The sequence below is a fragment of the Dendronephthya gigantea genome, unplaced genomic scaffold, assembly GCF_004324835.1.
Source record: "Dendronephthya gigantea isolate DGI-Jeju-01 unplaced genomic scaffold, DenGig_1.0 000058F, whole genome shotgun sequence".
Classification (NCBI taxonomy): domain Eukaryota; kingdom Metazoa; phylum Cnidaria; class Anthozoa; order Malacalcyonacea; family Nephtheidae; genus Dendronephthya; species Dendronephthya gigantea.
The window spans coordinates 1,477,861-1,499,837 of NW_021163068.1; the positions used below are offsets into that span (position 1 = coordinate 1,477,861).

The following is a 21,977-nucleotide window of genomic DNA, read 5'->3' on the forward strand; positions in this document are numbered from 1 at the left end:
AATTGTTTTCAAAAGCGTTGTCATATTGTTGTTCAATATTCTACATTGAAATTATCGAGAAAATTGTAAGTATATTTAAGATTTTATTGTTTAGTGTAAAAATAATTGTGGTTTACATATATTTTTTGTTTTAATTCATTTTGCGTATTATTAAGTGGCTTAATTTATAAAGTATAAACAGAGAAAAGTGTTTACACAGTTCCGTTTGTGTTTCGGAAGGAAGAGAATTTAGTTCACCGTCGAAAGTGACAACGTAAACAAGTTTTGAGATTTGATTTGAGAAATGGAAAACAAAATATACTAAAAATACGGCTGCTCAGCGCAACGAACAAAGTAAATGCATGCGCTAATAAAAACGCGCGCGTAAATCCAAACGCCCGCTCCACGTCAATTCACGGCTTTGTAATAAGAATTTATGTGTAATATTTTTACATTTAGGCGTATGAATGGCCTAGAGTTGGGTTCTGCGTGTTTCTCACTCTCTAAATGTTTAAGACTGCGCTTCGATCTTTAAGGGAATTTTTGTTTAAAACTTTTTAACATTATTCATGCATTTTTTCTTTCCCCTCTGTCCAGGAATATGAATTCTAATGATTCTCGCATCTCCTATAAGGTATGAATTAGTTATTTTCTTTTGTGGACGGTTCTGTGATTTTAAGATTGAATTGGAAATCGGGAATTAAAGCAGTAATTTAATAAGCTTATAAACGTTCTAATTTTCACAGGAGGAATCAGTATTTTCGTTTGAAGAAGAAACGTTTGAGAGATCTCTGAGGTATGATCTTTATTTACATTGCGTCTAGCTATAACATAAGGATGTTTTATTATATTGACACGTGTTTGTCTTCATTTTGGGGAAATATTATTCATCTGTGATACGAAAAAATAACGATGATAATAATACGTAATATTTTATTATAAAGTATAATAATAAAAAGGTATTCCTTGCGTCACGACAAACCATACAAGCGCTTCTTACTCATTTAGCTACCCTCATCTTTCAACGCAAGGGGGGAATGTTAAGTTTATGTGGAATTTGTTCTAGTGTCAGTACTAGACAAAAAATTTAGCAAACTTTCTGCGAGCGGTTGTTCGAAAGGCGTTTAGCTTAAACGGTGGATGAGCCAAAGTTTAAAAATACTTTCATACATCTTGTAAATGATTGAACCTACATTTATGCATTAAATATGTACTTTCATCGACAATTAAACTATTACATCGAAATATTTCAGCTCAGTTGTTCAGTAAATGAATAATTTTGTTTTTCATTTTGAACTTATACGCCGTTTAAGCTAAACGCCTTTCGAACAACCGGCCCCTGATGCCTCTTAGAAGTGGCCTTCGGCAGAAATCAAACCTTCTCCTTTATGATGCCGGTGCAATGATGGGCAACACGGGTAGCTCATAGGAGCGAGCGTTGTTAGTGTGTATTTACGATGGTAATGTCGGCATCGCAAAGGCGTAGGTTTGAATTCTAACAAGGCAACGATACCTGACAACTTTTTTCTCGACTATTCCTGGCTTGAATTTGGGATGCTTGAGTAAAACTTAATATATTACGTAATATAAGACTTAAATAAACGTAATTGATTTACCCTCTCAATATATAAACCTGTTCTTTTATTTGGTGAGGTTACAGACTTTTACCACTTCAAGTCCCCTACATTAATACAAAATATCGTTTTTAGTGCTGGTAGTGTCCAGTGTTCATTTGATTACGTAAACGCGTCTCAAATCTCGGAGTATTCTGAGGTAAAGAATTCTTTAATTTTAGGTTGTATTCTAATTTTTTCCTGATATAATTCATGGTTCGAAACAAAGGAAATTACTCTAATTGATGTTGTAAAATCCCTGAATAAATATTCTAGGAAGTAGTATGGTTATGAAATGTTGAAATGACACATGTTATTATTTCAAAGGCGCGTCTTTGCGGTTTGAGTTTGAGAAGTCAATTCAACTCTTCAATTAATCAAGCTTTGAAATTGATGAAGTCACTTCTCTCGTATTGAGCTGCTATCTTAACATGGCTCGTTCAGCTGAATATGACACAACTGATGTAGTGTTTATTTGAAATTTACTATTTCAGTTTTTACGCTTCTTTGACATGGAGTATTCCTGGGATTGGTAAGATTTTATTTCTCTACAATTTCAGTCTATAAAGTGCTAGTTGCAGGTTTTATGATGCGTTTTCCAAGGCGAATTTAGTGGGGCTATTTAGGGGCCGCGGAAAACTGCTAAGTTGGGGGGGGGTATTCATTATTATTTTTGACTTAATCTTGTACTTGCGAAGTGTGCGCCAGCCTTCATCAAAATTTAGAACACGCCCCTGTTTGCGCCTGTCTTCAGCGCAATATTTGTGGTCACCCTTTATTATATACGTCGACAAACATCTAGCTAGGTAGTAAAAGATATGGCAGCAATTTCTAAATGCGATATTCTTCATCTTTCAGTCTTTGACTAAATATTCTTCATTTTCATTAATACACAGTGGAAGCCAACATTCTGCCGGTGAACTCTTCCAAATCTCACAGTCGTCTCAACAAATGGTAAGAAATGAGCAGCTTACAATCCAAAACTCTTTTTGAAGATTAAATTTATCTCAAAAATAGCAATGAAAGATCGGCAAACTTCAGTACTTTTGATTCTAACAAGTTTTTGTTCAATAATATTTTGATATTAATGCAATTAAACAGAAACACAATAAGCACAAGTCAACTCACTAATCCATAACGATATTCTTTATGTTCATAGCTTCAATCTTGCTCAACTGCAGTTCCGGATAGCACAAATGAATGGTAGGCGCGGTATTTATTGATAATTTAAGATGGTGTAGCTACATGCAGTCCGTAAAGTAAACAAACAAGTTAACAACAGCTGTATTTATTAAAATATTCCCATTACACACAAAAAATTTTTCAATTTATATTCCAAGCATCTATGACGTGAAGAGAAAGCGTAACATTTTGAAAGAAAAACTCATCAAGTGGAAAATCATGAAAGAATGCCAAGTCAAACCTTTCCAACCTTCAAATGTGCCACGCGTCACTAGAGTTGTCGATGGGGAAAACCTTGTTGAAGTTTGCAAGTCAAAAGGCAAGTCGATTCTAACGTTATAGAAATCACGAACCTATTTTTTTAGCATTTGTTTTTTTATTCTAAAATCCATTTTACTTTACATATTTCTTTTGTTATTTAGTTTTATTAACAAGCAATTGCTTTTGACTTTCAGGTGTGACATACTACTATATCGAAAATGGCTTGATTGGCGAAGGTGGATTTGGTGGAGTTTTCAAGGGTTATGCCATAAAAGGAACCAAAAAAACACCGGTAATTCTTACAAAATGTCTCTCCTTCCAAAAACAAACAATCCTCGGCGTTATTTGCCATATTGCTCTGCATGCTTCTGAGATGAAGTAAAATGCCCAAATCTTACTAGTTGTCAGCCATACCGTTGAATTTTTCAGGAAAACCATCGATGTAAGTGGTTAATTTTTTTCTTCTCTTAGGTCGCCCTGAAATTTATAGATTATAAAACGGTTCGTGAGTATCGCAAGGTGAGTAACAGTAAGGTCGTAGAAACTCCACGAGGTTGAAGTTTTGGGCATAAGAGATGATATAGCATACAGTCCGTGATAATTGAGTGTTGCAAACATATTAAATGATTAATTTTGTTAGCCGTTTCCACTCATGACGACGTTGAATTACCATTTTGAATCAAAGAGGTATCTAATTTCCAGTCTGAATTTCAAAATTAAATTAAGTTACCTAAAATTTCGTGAAATCAGCAATGGTTCTTTGATCGTATCAAAGATTTGTGTAGCATGAAGAAAAGTAATCATTTTCGCATTGTGCACCTCCACTTTTGAAACAGCGGATAGAAGCGGGTACTGTACTAGGACACCCTATCGAACAATTGTCATTCGTTTGCTAAACAACGATATCGAATTCTCCTACAATTGTTCTTTAACAGGATAAAGACCTCGGTGATGTACCAAGTGAAGTGTATTTCCTGAAGAAGATGAAAGATTATCCAAATGTCATCAAGTTCTATCATTATCAGTCTTTATCATCTGAGGAATTTGTGATCATTTGCGAAAGACCGACTCATTGCAAAGATCTCCGAAGCCTCATGTGGGACGTAGGAGGTTTCTTCACCGAGGATGAAACTCAACAATGCATGAAGAAGTTGGTCAACGTTGTATTGGCGATGTCCAAGAAGAACATCGTTCATCGTGATCTGAAATTGGAGAACATCCTTTATGACTTTGATACTGGCGAAATCAAGTTGCTTGATTTTGGATTTGCAGGGTATAATAAACCTGGCAATCTAGTTGACGCTTTCTGTGGTGAGTAAACTTTCCTGGAATGTCATGAATAATTTACCTCTGCAACCTCGTACCAGCGTGGGCCTTGGAGCGGAGGTAAAAAGACCCTGGGTACGAGGTTGTTATCTCTGTTGTCTGAGTTTTAATCACCAAATTCCGTTCCCATGCACCTTTAGCGTGAGATTTTGTTATCATAAAACAAATTTGTCTTTCCAATTTCTCTTCCAAGGTAGCAATTCATCAGCTACATTGTTAAAAATCCTTGATCGAACCTGTGAGAATTCACTTTTTCAGGTTTCAAAATACTGGCTTTAATTTTAGTCAGGTTTAATCTGTTGTAAAACTATCAACCCCAGTAATATTTCTCATTTTCTTAAATTTCAACTTTTCCGGTCATTGCTTAGTAGTTTTATTCCATTCAAAAAGACTGGTTAATTGCATTGTACATGTTTTATTCCCTCAGGCACTCCATACAATATGCCTCCAGAATACATTCTGCATGAATTGTATGATCCTTGCAAGGAAGCTGTGCGGTCTATTGGAGTCATGATATATGAAATGTTGCACGGCGAACCAGCTTTTACGGATTACACAACATTTGCAGATGTTATATCAGGACCGCCAAAACTGGATGATTTATCTGAAGGTGAGTTAAATTCATGAAATTATAACAGGTTAGAGAAAGCCGGAAAATATAGAGATCAGCATTCATACATATATTTCCGAATTCCCTTTTGAAGTTGGAATGCATATCAATCACACCAACCGTTGTTGCTAAGAATATTTAAATCTTGTTTGTTGTTTTTTCGTTTTTCTCATATATACGACAAGGCCATCCAGGATTTTCTATTCGAATTTTTTATCTGTAGATTTGCAAGACCTAATGAGAAAAATTTAGCATGGACCCAGCGGCCCGACCAAGTATAAAAAAAGTTGCAAAGCACTCCTGGTGAGTAACTTCGCCTTCAACTAATATCAATATGTATTTCGGAGACGGTGTGATCCCGAAATAGTGCAACAATATGCCTAGGTTCCTGGTCAGTGGTCGCAGCGACGATGTAAACCTGCTTTACTGATGTACTGATGTTGAATACTGAGTTGTTAGATCATTAGATGTTTGTTACTATCCACCTTTGCTGGTTGCGAAGTCTTTGCAACGTTATTTCTGTCTAATCGTTTACGCTTTATGAGATATTGAATTCCGTATAAATTCTGTCTAATCGTTTACGCTTTGAAACAAGGCTGTGTTGTTGTGAAAGTTGTTTTGCTGTGTCTATTAGCATGACAATATTCTTCAAATCATCAGGATTAGGGGTCTACAGCAACAATTATAGAAATTATGTTTTTTTCTCTTTAAGGTTGCGAGTAAAGCGTTCATTTACTGAACGACTGTCATCCTTTTTCCGTCGTATTTTCCACAGACGTCGTGGTTCGTACGACGTCTCTGCCGTGGCCATGGCCAAACAAACGTCATTCCAGGCTCTTCACCAAACAGCTGGAAGCAAATCGCCAACAATTAGTGGCCAGTCATCTGTTGGCCAGTCATCGAACCAATCCCAGATAAACAGTCAGGAATTGTTGGAGACGTCTATGGAAGAAAATTACCAGGAATGGCCGATCACTGTCGATGAGCCGGCCAGCCATTGCGACCAGTAGTTACCATTCTGATGACAGGATATTCAGCTCCAGGCTTACGGCTCCAGGTTCGCGAAAACGGAGTTGGAGTGGTTAGTTTTCATACAAGCCGATGTGGCCGCTTTGCTTTGCAAATCGAAAAATTTAAAAAGGCCTTAATTTTTCTTTGTAATGTTATATATATTCTTAAGAACATGGCCGAAAATGAGAGTCTTATTTAGTAGCTCCGTAAAGTTGGCTTTTTTTAAAGGTGGCGCAAAGTTGACTGGTCAGCGGCAGCTTTATAAAAGTTCGATTTAGTAGCTTTACGACGAGTTTTTGTAAAAACTCAAAGATGGCCATTCGAGAGAAAGCTTATGAGAATATCCTTATACTTCTAACCTTCTAAAGTCTAGCCGTCTGATTTCATGCACGCACCCGTGACATAAATTTAATCCGGATCCCTTCGCGAAGGCAACTAGCCCGGTTACTGCGTTTTTCCACATAGGTTTATTGAACTGTAAATGTCATATGATCAATGTCAATGTAAATGTCATATGATCAATTGTTATATTGATCATATGACATTTACATTGACATTGATCATATGTGGAAAAACCTATGTGGAAAAACAAAAATTTGCAGAAACCGGGTTAGTTGCCTTCGCGAAGGGATTACATTTATGTCACAGGTACGTGCATGAAATCAGACGGCTAGACTTTAATAAATAAGTTTCCTGTCGTTATTTCGCAAGCTAGAAGAAAGTTAGAAGTCAGATATTCTCATAAGCTTTCTCTCGAATCGCCATCTTTTGGTTTTTACAAAAACTAAGCTAGTAAATCGAACTTTTATAAAGCCTTGCTGTCGCCCATGCCGCTGACCAGTCAACTTTGTGCAAAAATTAGCCAACTTTACGGATCTATTGCGAGCAAACTAAATGAAATAAAACTCTCATTTTCGGCCATGTTCTTAACAATATAACAAAAAATAGCCTTTTTAAATTTTTTGATTTCCATTAAAAGCGAAGCGGCCACATCGGTTTGTATGAAACCAATTCGCGAACCCGGAGCCACGAACGCCAAGCTGAATATCCTGTCATACCATTCTGCCATCAAATAAGACATCTCATTGGTGGCCAGTAGGAAGAACATATTTTCGAGCAGTGTTGAAGAACTAAGCGAATGCTCTGAAGTTATACATCTGAACTTATTCATGTTCTCGGTGATTGGTCAATCATCCTAATGCCAATTGTTCTTTTTGGTGCTCTCCTCCTTCAATGGTCGATCAATCGAAGTTGGACATTCACCTGACCTGCACCATTCCGGAGAAAGCTAACATAACCATGTGGCGGTTATGTGCAGGGAGCTGCTTTGATCAACCAGAATGTTACGGCAAGTGTCGTCTGTGTCGACAATTACAGGTCTATGAATCGTCTGAGAGTATTCTGTTGAGAAGTCTCTAGGCCATTATAAGATCAATGGTCTGACTGTGATTGCAGGAGAGTAAAGGAGCATTATTAAACTAGTTTAGAGAACAGGCTGTGCAAATGTTTGTATAAGATCAATTGCAAACATCATCGTAAATAGTTGTCAGTGCATGAAATTATGAATATGTAAGATGCATTTTAATAAATATATATCATTGATATTATAGCATTGTAAATTTTGTTAAATAATTTTTATAGGTTTTCTTTTGAAAATGACTTTTATTAACAATTAGTATATTAGTTCTTAAAATGTGTGATCAATAGACCTTATGCATAAGACGTAACAAGCCGTCGTGACACCTGCAAAGGTCTTAGTAGTCACGGCAGGAAATTTTGAAGTTTGAATTTTTCGCAGTGACTACTAAAACCAGAATTCCCTGCAGGCGTCACGGCCTGATACGTCATTATGCATAAGGTCTATTTCAAGTTTACTCGAGTTTAAGCTAGCGTTTAGCTCTTAGATTACAGACTTTACAGCCATTTTACAAGTTATTCAACCATCCATGTCAAGTATGAGTCATAATTTATGACATGCCCCTATGATACAGGTCAGCACTATTCGGACCGGAACACATGAACTTTGGCCTCTCGAAGGCATGTATTGTGGGTATTACAGACAGACTAACAGTAATGTTTACTATACGTCTAAGTTTATCGTTGACATCGACGTTTGGTGAGTAATATTTATAGGGCTACTTTCCAATGTGGCGTTTTTTTTGTCTAGATGCTTATATATGCATGTTATATTTGAAAAAGCGAGGTGAATAAATCCAAAGAACTTGGTTTCCCGCATATTTTAGTATGCATTTGTTGACCGATTTGTTGTCGACAGTGGAAAGCAGCCCATCTTCGTTGTACTTTTACGTACGTATGTTTAATATTTGTAATTTTCCATTTGTATTGTCTTTGGCGCCAAATTTGTTACTATATCTGTAACTTGTAATTTGTTCCCTAGAATGAAACCGCACTAGAAGCTGGCGTAAATTTCAGTCGAGTGTTTGAGAAAGGTGCATAGCTACATCAGTGTAAGCTCCTTCACGATGAAACAAATCAACATACTGGTAAAATAATCACCGTCATAAAATCGTGATGCGTTCCACAGGTAAACCTTAATTAGGGTATGATTTACAGTTAAAATTACCTTTCTGCATCCGGTTTATTAACTCCATTCCTGAAATTCGGAATTGTTTGTCAAGTTTCATGACAAAATTTCTATAATTATGAAAGGCTGGCCAATCCTATCAGGCGGCATCTCGCTATTCACTACTCGAGATTTCGTCTAGAAGGGCTGAAAATACTGCATTTAAACGCAGCGAGGATAGCTTGGCCCTTTTATTTTAGTAAATCTGAGTTAAAAACTACCATATTCGCCTCACGCTCATTTGACTTTACGACGCTTTTTTCGATTCAAATACTCAGCACAACAATATAAAAATTACATTCAGTCGTCTGTTTGTTAGCATACAAAAATTTGGCCATTTCTGAACTATAAATTTGGACATCGTAATGCATAGTATGATTCGGAAAGTCATTAATCAATGAGGTTTTTGAGAGCAAAACAGCCGAACTAAGAGGGCTGATGAACCAGTCCTATACTGATAGAGCCTATGCACTGTCTTCTTAGGGCTCACGTGAGTCGCCCTTGACATGCAAAATATAGCTAAGAGTATGAAACATGGCCTTTATATCGCTAATATAATATTTGCTTTTTAACGGACATTCCATGAGAGTTAAAAAAAGTGAGAAAGTGGATCGGATTTCCGCCTTGTACTATTTCAGGTTCATTCAAGAGCAGATCTCTCATTTATCTCTAGAGCAAGTATGAATTAAACGCCTTTGTCCGCAGAGTTCATTTAAATTGAGTTAATGTTAGTTATTGGTAACCAATTTTCGAGAAAAGATCTATCATGTTAATTTTGTAATTAGCACAAAATTTCCGCTTTGTTTATAGTTTCAGTGTTACCTTCCCTATGCTGTTGTTATAGAGCACTTTTTATACATTCCTTGTATCCAGGAAGTAATTCGTATAATATTAATAAGTTTTAGCCTCTATTTTGATCTGATGTAATTCAGCGCTATCGATGTCTAAAGCGCATTCGAGATCTAGAATACGGATGGCATATTTCGTATGCACCGTTTGTATTACTTTAACGTTTATTATAGAGGCTTCTATTTAACGATACAGCGAGTCGGTCCAGACGGAAAGGTCATAATATTGCAAACAGATCAGGGAACCGTGGATCAGCAGTATAGAACATACGGTAAGCACGTTTCTGCTAAAATTATATAGTTGAGGCTCCACCTTTCTATTTTTCGGTTAATGATAAAAAGAGTGATTATCCTGTAACCTTGTGGCGACGTTTTGTTATGAACTCTTTTAAACCCCCATGCATGCATCTTATCTTGCGTGATCGCGGTTTTGGCCCCTTTAGAAATCTAGAATCAGAATTGGTTCACTACATTGGTATGCGCATTCTATAGGGCGCCTTCACATATGAGCTTTAGGACTCAATATAATTACTGTAGACCTACGTATACATTACCAGAAATAAGTGACAAAGCGGCTGTCGCTTCTGTTGGCTTATTTGAATTACCGATTTGAATTACTGATTTTGATTATTGGTACATCATATTAATGCCTCGTGTCATATATAATGATCTTTTAATAACGTTTTGAAAGCTTTCAAATTTTATCAAGCGACAAAAATAATAGTAAGCTGAGAAAGTCCCTATCGATGCTCAACTTCGTATGCTTGTTTGCTTTCCAATGCATGCAAATCCAACGCTTAATTATACACCATATATTTATATAGTACTAGCTCTATATATCCCTCACTGACAAAACATATAAAGGATCTCATTATAAGATCATTGTCAAATCATTGTTATGATTTCGAAAGAAACAGAAGTACATGTCTAGATACATCTGTCATTAAATCTATTCATTGCCATTCAATATGTAAAATTCATAACGATTTAAACTTTTCGATATGAACCATGCACCCTCACGCGTAACAACGTTTGTAAATGAAACGCAGCTTTTATGGCATGCTTTATTTTAGCTATATTTCATACTTTCACGATTATAGTTTGGTCTACATGCAAATTCTAAATTAAAAGAATACTGTAGTGAACGTTTATATAGTGATAAACCAAGCACACTCGTATTGCTTACTTGTCGAAGGAATCTATTCACATTATCCACACCCCTACTTAAATACAGATCTATAATAATTACCATATGTGATCATGCATATAATTATTATAATTCATATAATACAAATACCTACTACTCATGAAGGCAGGTTTGCTTAACACAATAGATAGTTTACCCTTGATTTCATGTACAATTTAAAATTCTTATTTCATTCAAGTGACGTGTTCTTTGGCTTCGCTGGTTCACAAAATGATGATTCTCGCCATCATAACTGGCGTAATTTTTGGTTTAGATTTTGTATCACACCATTGTGAAGGTAAATATTTTTTTATAATATTGTTTATTCACTTACGCCTGCATTCTAAAAGCTCACTGAACCTCATTGAGTGGGAGATCTCAATCTTCTCACAAATAAGAACTTAATTTTCAGTGTTTTACCTTGGATCTTTCCACTAATTAATACAGAACTTTCTCATTAATCAGTAATAACAAGTTAAAATTTCTATGACGCACTCATTGAGTGCGACAGGTACAAAATTTGATTTCCGCGGGAATGACATCAACATGCAGCATCCATACAATATCTAAAATTTGACTAAAAGCCACAGAAACGTCCAGAAATGTGTGAATAAAAAATTCAAACTATTACTAAAATGAATATTTTGTTTTATGAAAAACTTTTGGTGGAGAAAATTGATCAGTCAGCGTGCTTGCAGGCTTCGAGATTATTCATGATTGAGATATTCTACAGGCAAACAGCGCAATACTTGAAACTTTGGTGTTAATTTGGAACAGCCAAATCAGTGTGAGAATTTCTAAGCCTGAAATTACTTTTTATTGTATTCCAATACTATATTCATATTTTTGTAAAGCGGGGGCAACAGTTGTGTTAAATACTTTATTCAAGGAGTTTTGCCTATAAAATAGTTAAAATATACACTGTAAAAACTGATTGGTCGAAATGATCAATGGACCAGCGTGGTCGTATCAAATAAGGCCTGTTTCAAGTTCAAACCTCGTGCAACAAGCTTTCGGCACGTTTGACTGAAACTGGCCTAACACCAAATTGCTTCGCCAGCTTCATAACGGGGATCATAATCATATATTCGTTTTTACGTTATTTCTTTTCAAATGAATTGTTTAATTTTCCTGTCTGCATGTGAACATAAAATATGTCCCTCATGCATTTGACTATTTGACTTCATATTTTATCGTTTATTGTAAGTATCCTTGTTCGATTACAGCTATAACTGCGCCTATCAGATTACAAGGGCCACTCAGTGCAAATGGCACAGGTCGTGTTGAGATATTCTACAACAGAACATGGGGAACAATTTGTAATGATGGATGGGACATAAGAGATGCTGGGGTTGTATGTCGTCAACTTGGATATATAGATTCGGATATGGTATTTTATTCAAGCCAGTTTCCTTCTGGTTCTGGAAAAATATGGTTAAAAAACGTTGATTGTACTGGTGAAGAAGAAACAATAACAAGTTGTTCTCACAATGGCTGGGGAGTTACTGGTTCTTGCTATCACTATAACGACGTCGGAGTTGAATGTTTTAAAGCAGGTATAGCTACATCATGCTCCTTATTCTAGTGTATTTTAAAGCATTATTCACCGAATGTTGAATCTATAACCGATGATTTTTTTTGGACTTTCGTATTAGAAAATTTTGATCCCTATTCTTTCGTAAACTATTCGCCAAAGGATAATATTGGCGAAGTAATTTAGAACAATTGTGCTCTGTACGAGATCTCGCGTGCACATTCTTATCGCGCTCTTGGTGTTTCTTGTAATTTTGCAAAAACTTCTGTAAGTTGATGTTTACGCCGATATTCTTGTATTTGCTTGTTTACTCAGTATATTCGTAAGGCGGTGATACATTTTGATTTAAGGTGCTCATTATTTGGGAGTCGAACCTGATTGACTGACTCAGGACATTGGCGCTCTGTATAAGATACTACGTGTAGATTTTCACTGTACTCTTGTTATTTTTTTGTTCTCGCAGAAACGGCTGATATTGTTTTCTCCGATACTCTTGTATTTGCTTGTTTAATCGATTTTCACAAGACGTTGATACATTCGTATTTGAGCCAAGACACTGATTGATTGGGTCCAGGGCCTGCTCTACTAACTTCATTTCTATACCTCGAACTCTCTTCTGCCCCGAGAACTTCTTGTCTGGTCTGGCAACATTGTGCATTTCTGTAATGCCATCAGTTAAGTTCTGAACAGTTCTGGTCAGTGATTGCTTCATTCACCAAAGTAACACTGTTATCAGTGGGTAATTGATTAGTGTCTAATTCTGTATTTTGACAGGCATCTTGGAACCTATCTACGTCATTTAACTTCATTCAAAGAGACATTGTTTATCAGGTTCACTCCTAGGTAGCCCAAAGGTATTTGTGTTTTAATCTAAAGCGTCCAACCAGTTTAATATCGCGGTCTGTGACGTAAACACCAATTGCTATATTTGTATTATAATAAGATAAGGTTGGCAACTAAATATAAATTAAGGACGTACACCCTCAAAATTATCGACAAAAAGATTGAAAATATGAAACATAACTCACAAAAAACATCATAACAATAAAATTTGATGTTTTTAATTGCTCCCCAGTACATTTTCTTGTTGAAAACAACTCTAGAAATACAAAAATTTGGCGATACTTTTCGTGTTGCTATGAATGTCGAAAAAATTCATGGCAACACGAAAAGTATCGCTAAATTTTTCGTATTTCTATAGTTGTTTTCAACAAGAAAATGTACTGGGGAGCAATTAAAAACATCAAATTTTATTGTTATTATGTTTTTTGTGAGTTATGTTTCATATTTTCAATGTTTTTTGTCGATAGTTTTGAAGCTGTACGTCTTTAATTTATATTTAGTTCCCAACCTTATCTTATTATAATACAAATATAGCAATTGGTGTTTACGTCACAGACCGCGATATTAAACTGGATGGACGCTTTAGATTAAAACACAAATACCTTTGGGTTACCTAGGGCTCACTGAGCCATTTCTATATGAATTAATTATGATGATTTCGTCTTTCAGACAACCAACTTCGATCTCCAAAGCCCTATTTCTAAGCCCTTCTTCATCAAGCTCAACATAAATTCGTCCAATATTATTGTTCAGTTCAATCAGGGAAGAACCCTGGGAGTCGATAAGGCTTTACATTGCGTCCGTTTTACTCTGACTTCAACAGTTCAAACTCGAGCATCATATTTTCATTATTTTCATGACACTCATTGCACCCGTTTGCAGTATTGGCAGTGTGTTCGTTATCACACGTTGGAGCTTAACATAGGTCTATGAGGCTTAATTTCTTTAATTTAACCACCAACTTATACACCTTTAAATGTCAACGTATTTAGCTTGCCTGGGTGCCATGTCATACTAAAGTCAAGTGCATCAAACCTCTTCGAATTTCCCCCAGAAAGCCACCATTTGCCTTGTTGACCTAAGGCAAATTAAACGAAATCTTGCAGGGTTTCATAACTATGGCACCACATGATCCGCTTTCCATCATAACACACATGATTGAGTTTAATATGTTCGGAGTTATGTTAAGGAGTTTATTTCGGATTCGATCGAGCTCGTTTCATAGTGACCTTTCGCCATCTTGCACTTATGTTTAATTTATAATTTTTAGCTATTGACATCTCACGTGAACGATTTAACCTTATATATCTTCAAATTCTACTCTTGCCCCCCCCAAACTGCTTCCGCTAGCGCCCCTGATAAACTCAATACTTTGTTTATGCCTAGTTCTCATAATTTATGTCACCGACAGTCGGTGTTGTAGCTATTGTATGCGCCTGGTAAATTTAATCGAAATGACTTTCTGGCATGTTTAAAAAATCTAGGCTTGAAATAGCTAGGGGTTCCGGCTCTTAATTGTTATACATGCATGTTTTTCTAGTGTTTTCTACAAAAACCCAAAGAGTATCACTCCCGGATTCGATAAAGAGTATCGCTCTGAAATAACATTACATGCGGGTTTGTTTTAGCACTAACTCGTACACTTTGACCATCATCATCAATGATCTCTTGCACTCATTTATTCTCTTATGATATTTCAGCTGTGCCCCTAAGGTTGCAAGGACCGTCAAGTTTAAATGGTACTGGCCGTGTTGAAGTTTTCTACAATGGACGTTGGGGAACAATCTGTGATGATAAATGGGATATGAAAGATGCTAGGGTTGCATGTCGTCAACTTGGCTATAAAGACGTTGTTAGAGCCCTTCGTGATGGCCAGGTTCCTTCTGGTTCTGGGAAAATATGGTTGTCTGAAATGGATTGTACTGGGGAAGAACAGAATATAACGAGGTGCTCTCACAGAAGTTGGGGTTTTCATTCTTGTGAACATAGGGAAGACGCTGGTGTTGAATGTTCAACAACAGGTACAGGTTAACGGTCAATTCGGTGCTGGGTACTTCAGGAAATATTTCGCCAAATCCCCCTAAATCCTGGTCCATAAATGATAAATGTACTTCCTTGACGTACTGAACTTGGAGTACCTCAACTATGATCTAGGTATATACAATTATCAAATCTAGGCAATAACAGTCCCACGATTCTAGATTCTATAAAAATATTACAGCTGTGTTTAGGGAAGCGTTGAATTTTAATTTTTTTTTCACTACTTTCGTTGATTGATGGCATACACATATTTTTTAGACTTTTCACATGCGGATGTGCCACTCAGATTACAAGGACCATTCAGCGAAAACGGCACTGGTCGAATTGAAGTATTCTATCATGGATATTGGGGTACAATCTGTGATTATGTATGGAGTATAAAAGATGCCAGGGTTGCGTGTCGTCAGCTTGGTTACCAAGATGTCCTTAGGGCCCTTCGTGGTACCCAGGTTCCCTCTGCTTCAGGGCAGATATGGTTATCTGACATCGAATGTACTGGAAAAGAACGAAATATCACAAGTTGTACTCATAGGGGTTGGGGTGTTGATTTTTGCTCTCATTCCGAGGACGTTGGCGTAGAATGCAGTACACAAGGTACGAATTTACCGCATAATTAACCTCATCAATCATCGGAGGTATAATCAAATGTTGTAAGATAATAACTAGGGGATTTTTCAACATTGATCAAACAAATCGCGTACACTGTTAAGATTTTACAGCTACGCCTGTGAGACTACGGTTGCAAGGACCGTCGAGCGCAAATGGTAGAGGCCGTGTTGAAATATTGTATCATGGTTATTGGGGAACAATCTGTGACAGTTCGTGGAATATGAAAAATGCCAGAGTTGTATGTCGCCAACTTGGGTATCAAGATGTTGTTAGAACCCTTCGAAGGTACGAGTTCTATTCTGGTTCAGGGGATATATGGTTAAACCACCTCGATTGTACCGGGGAGGAACGAAATATCACAAGTTGTCATCACACTCTTGGGGGGGAGTATCCATTTTGCTCTCATGGTGATGACGCTGGCGTAGAATGCAGTACAACAGGTACAAATTTAAAAATGATCAATTCATCAATTGGGTGTGTATAGATATTAGACATCTTACAAAACTCAACTTCGATTTTTCCCAGTATATTGATCACATGCTCTTGAACAATATTTTTCAAGATTTTTCAACTACTCCCGTAAGACTGAGATTACAAGGACCATTAAGCGTGAATGGTTCTGGTCGTGTTGAAGTACTATATCATGGATATTGGGGAACAATCTGTGGCGATGGGTGGGATATGAAAATCGCTAGAGTTGTATGTCGTCAACTTGGTTATCAAGATGTTGCCAGAGTTCTTGAAGCTAACGAGGTACCTCGCAGTTCTCGAATGACATGGTTGTCCAAAGTAGCCTGCACTGGGGAAGAAGAAAATATCACAAGCTGTACTCATAAGCCTTGGGGTTGGGGGTGTCGCTCTTATCCTCAACATGCTGGCGTTGAATGCAGTACAACAGGTATAAAGTTAATAGAATATAAATGGTTTGGAGACCACATGAAACTACAGTACAGCTTATTAACTATGTTGAGGTAGATTTATGCAAAAAATTGTTCCTTTCTCATCACGTGTCTGTTGCATTTTGCACAGATAAACCAATAGCAATCTTATAATTAACATATTTTTCAAGTCAAGGTTGATGAGCTTAGCAAGATGAATGCCATTGGTATTTTAGGCTAAAATACAATAGACACGTGACAAGAAAGGCACTATTTTTTGCATAAACCTGCATAAACCTTGCATAAATATTCTATTAATTAACCGTGGTTAAAGAAATAAACCTTTCATGAATCATCAAAACTATGATCAATCATCTCATCAAAGGCGTACGGACATAAAAAATAGGGGGAAAAAGGGGCAGGGCCAGGGGAGGCGGTCGAAGTATTCGGGGAAAATGGTACGAATTTCAAGGACAGAATGAATTATTACTGCAGCTGCATAGTCTAAAAGTGGGGGAGGCTAGTGGCCCATGCATTCCCACCGCTAGTGTACCCATCAGTCCGTGTATAAGTTCCTTAAAGGGTTCATTGGAAGTTTGCATTAATAATTCTACCAACCATATGCCAGTTGTTAACTGAGGTTGGAAAGTGAATGTGAAAACCGGCTTTAATGTGAAAAGGTGCGTTTAGATTCCTGGGGCCGGTTGTATCAAGCCCGTTTAGCTTAAACGGTTGTTAAGTTCAAAATAGAAAGCAAGTCAATCGTTTTATTCAACAAGCGAACTAAATGTTTTTCACCTTAATACAAAAATACTGTCTACAACTACATATTTAGTGCATAATATTCAAGTTGACTCATTCCAGAGAGATGTAAGCGTGGCATTTAATTTCGACTTATCCACCGTTTAAGCTAAACAAGCTTGATGCAACCGGCTCCAGGTCTATTTAAATGCTTACTGCAAACTACACCGATAAACTTATAAGATAGATTGTTAGAATAGGTCGTTCGTGATTGACACGATCCTACAACCACTCGCCTTCATTTCGTTGTAAATCTTTTAAAACACAGTCGTTCAAGTTAATAGTGATTGTTAAAAAATTATAAAAAAACAATTAATCAAATTTACGATACCCCGGTTTGAACTCAAACACTCCATTATTCTTTCAAGATTTTACCAATATATCTGTGAGACTAAGATTACAAGGGCCATTGAGTGCAAATGGTACTGGTCGTGTTGAAGTACTCTATCATGGATATTGGGGGAAAATATCTGGTTATTTTTGGAATAAAAGAGATGCTAAGGTTGCATGTCGTCAACTTGGCTATAACCCAGATAATGCGAAGACTCTTAAATCGAATCTGGTTCCTTATAGCTCTGGACGGACGTGGTTACGATATGTCGAATGCACTGGGGATGAACAAAACATTGCAAACTGTTCTTACCTTAGTTGGGAACTTCATTCGGACGCTTCTTATCTCGAAGACGGATTTGCCGGTGTGCAATGTTCCGCGACAGGTAAGTCATGATACAATGCAATGCAACTAGCAATTAAATCCAGAAAGTCGTGTGTAATTATTATCGAAATGTTTAAAAAGTATTTGAATATCGCATTTAGGTTAGCAATGATTTGTAATAATCTTCCACTTTATCTCCTTAAACTCAGACAAATTTTTAAATTGCTTTGCTAGATAGCCTATAAAATGGGTGGTTTTTTATTATTGTTCTCAAAAACAATCAAATCAGATCTGTCGTTATTTGGTTCGGGGATCACTGGGGTAGCAATGTGACCTTAAAAGTAGTGTCAAAAAGAAAACAATTGTTAAATGTTTGAGAAAGTATATAAAACAAAAATTGTTTTTTAAATGAGATGTTTGATACCCAATTTGAAATCAAAGCCTGGAAGTTTGGGCATTTGCTCACAAAGTATACGAATTTTTTAAATTGTACAACCATTGGGGTCAATCGAACGTCAATTGAGGGGAGCCATATTAAACTTTATATTTTCTACCTATGCCTGGCGAATTTCTTAAACATTATCACTCTCAACAGAGTTCAGCCACGCATAACAATATATATAATGAAATGATGGTTGCCCTCAATGAACGTTCGATTATATGGCTGAACTGCATGAGGCATCCAGGATACTGGTCCAGACCGCTCGTCAACCAATTTTGAAAAGCCATAAATAAATTTATTCGCAAGCGTTCCCAATTCAAAAGAAAAACAGTGACTGTGAACTCAGACCTTTGACTTTTTTCCAAAAAGATTTTCACACGTTTTGGACGCACGCGCAAAACTTTCCACATTAAGCCCATTTTCCACTAGGCAAATTTATTTGCGCAAACAAATGAAAAGTGGGAAGCGTTTCTACTTTTTCGCGGCGAATTTTTTGCAAACCAATCAGATCACAGGATTTCAGATATCGCTTCGCGTCGCGCGAGTAAATTCTTCCAGAGGAAAACGAGCTTTACTGTATACGATCACAGGTAGTCAGCTTACAGGCGCGCACGCCGTGGTATTTATATTAGGGTGATTTAACACATGGACGTGAACGTCAAAGGCGACGTAAAAATGGTGAATAAATGGCGTGATGCGCCCAAATGTGGACATGCGACGCCAGTTTCTCGCCATTTTGACGTCGTCTTTGACGTCCACGTCCTCATGCTAAATCTCTGCATTGTTTCATGAGGTTGGCAACTCTCACTCAAATTTTCAAATTTACGAAGTAAATAGTACACAAACTTACACATGAAAACTGACTTCCCTAAAACATTTCCCATTTTTTTCTGTTCTAAAAGTCGTTGCAATTATGAGAAGTTTGCGAAAATACAAACATTTTTTGTTAAATTTTTTTGAAAAGTCGTCATGATTCCCACTACCCTGCTATACGTCACACTAAATACGCGATCTGATTGGCCCGGTTTTGAATTTTGTTTACGTCAACCACCCAATCAGATCGTGTATTTCTTGTAACGTAGACATGGCAATGGGATCCTGAGTTCCTGACGGCTTTTCACATAATCCAATGAAAAATTGTTTGCATTTTCGAAAATTTCTAATATTTGCAATGGCTTTCAAAACGAAAAATGTTTTGCAAATGTTTTAGGGAAATCAGTTCCCACATAGATTTAGTTTTTTTGTGTATGCTATTTAAGTACAAATCTTTTCACTACTAAGTTTTTGAATACAGTTCGTAAATTTGAGCGAGAGTTTCCAACCTTATGAAACAATACATGTAATACATTATACATACTACGGCGTGCCCGCCTGTTAGCTGGCTACCTGTTATACGACTACCATTCATTACTATTTTTTAAAGATTTCACCTCTATACCTTTGCGACTGAGGTTACAAGGACCATTGAGTGCACATGGCATTGGCCGTGTTGAGGTCTTCTACTATGGACAGTGGGGAACAATCTGTGAAAGTGAGTACAGGCGATCGATGCGACAAAACAGATGGCACAAGAAGACACATGCAGTAGATGCTAGCTACAGGGTTATATGTCGTCAGCTTGGGTATTATGATGCTGTTAGGGCTCTACGAAGAGACGAGGTTCCACTAGGTTCTGAGAGGATATGGTTGGAGTCCGTCTTTTGTACAGGGAATGAAGAAAAAATAGAAAATTGTTATCTTAGTAGTTGGGGGGATAATCATTGCTCGCATGAGAATGACGTCGGAGTTGAATGTACAGCAAATGGTAAGAATTTTCGTATTTGTTTTAAAAAATTGTAGCTGCTACCATGATTGTAGATTTTGCAAACAGAGGTATCAAACAGAGAGTTAAGATAAGGGATTCCCTGGTATAAACTACTTCTTTGGAAATCTCTTTAAAAAATTATGGAGACTAATCACCATCTGCTCAGCACCACATATTTTGTGATGTTATTAATGTTGAACTAGGAAGTTAGCAGCTTTAGTTTTAGACTGAATATTTCATTTTTAATTGCAGTAACTACCACAGCAAGTCCAACTGATTCAGTTAATTTCAGAACAGGTAAATTGTTACAATAGAATAGAAATGCGACGTTCATGACAAGCTTTTATTATTGTAGATTCTTAGTATAGTTTCGTTCATGAAGCAATATAATATACAGGGTGTATAAAAAAAACTGCAACCCACTCAATATTTATATGTTTGCTTCTATTAAATAACAAAGGATCGTAGGCCACTGGGAATTATTAAGGGTTGCAGTTTGTATAATAAAGGTGCTGTATGAGACTGCAAAAACATAGCACTTGTAAAAAATTCTGGGTGAAAACAAAGGAGGGAACAAAGTATGGACATGCAATTAGTAATTTACTGAATCAATACGCCATGAAAACATTGTTATAGACGGAAATGGTTTTAATATTCCAAACCAATTCATTCAGAAATTTACCAACCAGTAAATTTAATGTTTAGTTAGAATTTAGCTGTTTTATTTTCTGTTTTATTACTACAATAGGTTACAGCCATTTTAATTTGAATGATTCAGCTGTTTAAAAAACCAGTATATATAATGATAACCATGACCAATCAATTACCAATACCAAAATATTCTATTTTCGTTTTCAGAAAAATCAAAATCAGGCGAGAAATCAAATAAACCCAAATGGCCTTTATTGATGACAATACCAGCAATCATTATCGTTATCGTTGTCTGTGTCGCGATATTTTTTCACCGTCGAAGGTTAAGAATAAAATACATTAAACTAGATTCCAAAACTCCAGCTATCCTTTTCTTACCAAAAGATGAGCATGTTATAATCCTCGATAAAAAAAATTAGACAACGTGACCAAGTTTTCCATAAGGTGATCTTCGACAAGCTGAAGCCGAGTTATCATTGAAAGCTTAATAGTAGCGCAACCAATCAGAGCCAGCGATAAATGATAGTTTGTAGTACGTTTACGATTATACTAAATACTATTATCAGGCAATGGCAATATTTGTAAAGTACAATATCTTTCAGTGCAAGTTTAAAAGTGACTATTAATCATCCTGCATTCTGATTAGTCAAAAATCACTGTCTGGGAAGTGATAGTAACTGCATGGTCGGTGACTATAGCTTTTTGTTGCGTTTTTTTAAATAAAAAATTTAAAATAATTAAAATTTTTTATGAAATTGTGTTGATTATTAATAGTAAACACCTTGAAATTTATACTAAACAATTACGCCTGTATTCAAAAAGCTCACTCACACTCATCGAGTGTGGCATATGAATTTTGTTAATTCTGGCAAATGAGAAAGTTTTCTTTCAATAGATGGAAAGATATAAGGTAAATCACTGAAAATCAAGCCCCTTTTCGGCTGGAAATACCGCCATTGAAACGTGATGAGAAGATTAGGATCTCCCACTCAACGAGTTTGAGTGTGAGTGAGCTTTTAGAATACAGGCGTTAGTCGCCCCATGCTCAGTGATTAACAGCCTATATTCACCTCGCCTTGAGCTTGGTGAGTGCAGGCTAGTAATCACCTCGTCTTTGACG

The 21,977-nt window shown here is 36.6% G+C and overlaps 3 protein-coding genes and 1 long non-coding RNA gene across 4 annotated transcripts; all 4 read left to right on the top strand.

Moving 5' to 3' along the window:
• Positions 1-580: 580 nt before the first annotated feature.
• Positions 581-4,314, top strand: LOC114529950. The gene is made up of 11 exons (XM_028551517.1): positions 581-613; positions 726-775; positions 1,689-1,752; positions 2,087-2,124; positions 2,489-2,546; positions 2,752-2,795; positions 2,933-3,093; positions 3,230-3,327; positions 3,507-3,554; positions 3,971-4,185; positions 4,308-4,314. Exons 1-11 carry the CDS (start codon positions 581-583, stop codon positions 4,312-4,314), a joined length of 816 nt encoding a protein of 271 aa, XP_028407318.1.
• A 9-nt stretch (positions 4,315-4,323) lies between these two features.
• LOC114529982 lies at positions 4,324-5,217 on the top strand. Its single transcript, XR_003687718.1, has 3 exons — positions 4,324-4,346; positions 4,789-4,971; positions 5,195-5,217. It is a non-coding gene; the product is annotated as an uncharacterized LOC114529982 (long non-coding RNA).
• A 6-nt stretch (positions 5,218-5,223) lies between these two features.
• Positions 5,224-6,011, top strand: LOC114529984. The gene is made up of 2 exons (XM_028551559.1): positions 5,224-5,274; positions 5,684-6,011. Exons 1-2 carry the CDS (start codon positions 5,225-5,227, stop codon positions 5,979-5,981), a joined length of 348 nt encoding a protein of 115 aa, XP_028407360.1. The 5' UTR covers position 5,224; the 3' UTR covers positions 5,982-6,011.
• A 3,556-nt stretch (positions 6,012-9,567) lies between these two features.
• On the top strand, positions 9,568-21,561 carry LOC114530002 (deleted in malignant brain tumors 1 protein-like). Its single transcript, XM_028551575.1, has 11 exons — positions 9,568-9,686; positions 10,800-10,898; positions 11,827-12,156; positions 14,678-14,998; positions 15,276-15,611; positions 15,728-16,066; positions 16,189-16,524; positions 17,674-18,021; positions 19,826-20,206; positions 20,459-20,503; positions 21,065-21,561. Exons 2-11 carry the CDS (start codon positions 10,832-10,834, stop codon positions 21,274-21,276), a joined length of 2,715 nt encoding a protein of 904 aa, XP_028407376.1. The 5' UTR covers positions 9,568-9,686; positions 10,800-10,831; the 3' UTR covers positions 21,277-21,561.
• The last annotated feature ends 416 nt before the right edge of the window (positions 21,562-21,977 follow it).

Excerpts from the sequence above, each read along its gene's own strand:
- LOC114529950 (XM_028551517.1), top strand. The coding sequence starts at position 581 with ATGAATTCTAATGATTCTCGCATCTCCTATAAG. Across the intron at positions 614-725 it reads ATTCTCGCATCTCCTATAAG|GAGGAATCAGTATTTTCGTT; the intron begins GTATGAATTAGT and ends TAATTTTCACAG. Across the intron at positions 3,094-3,229 it reads TGAAGTTTGCAAGTCAAAAG|GTGTGACATACTACTATATC; the intron begins GCAAGTCGATTC and ends TTTGACTTTCAG.
- LOC114529984 (XM_028551559.1), top strand. The coding sequence starts at position 5,225 with ATGGACCCAGCGGCCCGACCAAGTATAAAAAAAGTTGCAAAGCACTCC. Across the intron at positions 5,275-5,683 it reads AAAGTTGCAAAGCACTCCTG|GTTGCGAGTAAAGCGTTCAT; the intron begins GTGAGTAACTTC and ends TTTCTCTTTAAG.
- LOC114530002 (XM_028551575.1), top strand. The coding sequence starts at position 10,832 with ATGATGATTCTCGCCATCATAACTGGCGTAATTTTTGGTTTAGATTTT. Across the intron at positions 18,022-19,825 it reads TGTGCAATGTTCCGCGACAG|ATTTCACCTCTATACCTTTG; the intron begins GTAAGTCATGAT and ends TATTTTTTAAAG. Across the intron at positions 20,207-20,458 it reads AGTTGAATGTACAGCAAATG|TAACTACCACAGCAAGTCCA; the intron begins GTAAGAATTTTC and ends TTTTAATTGCAG.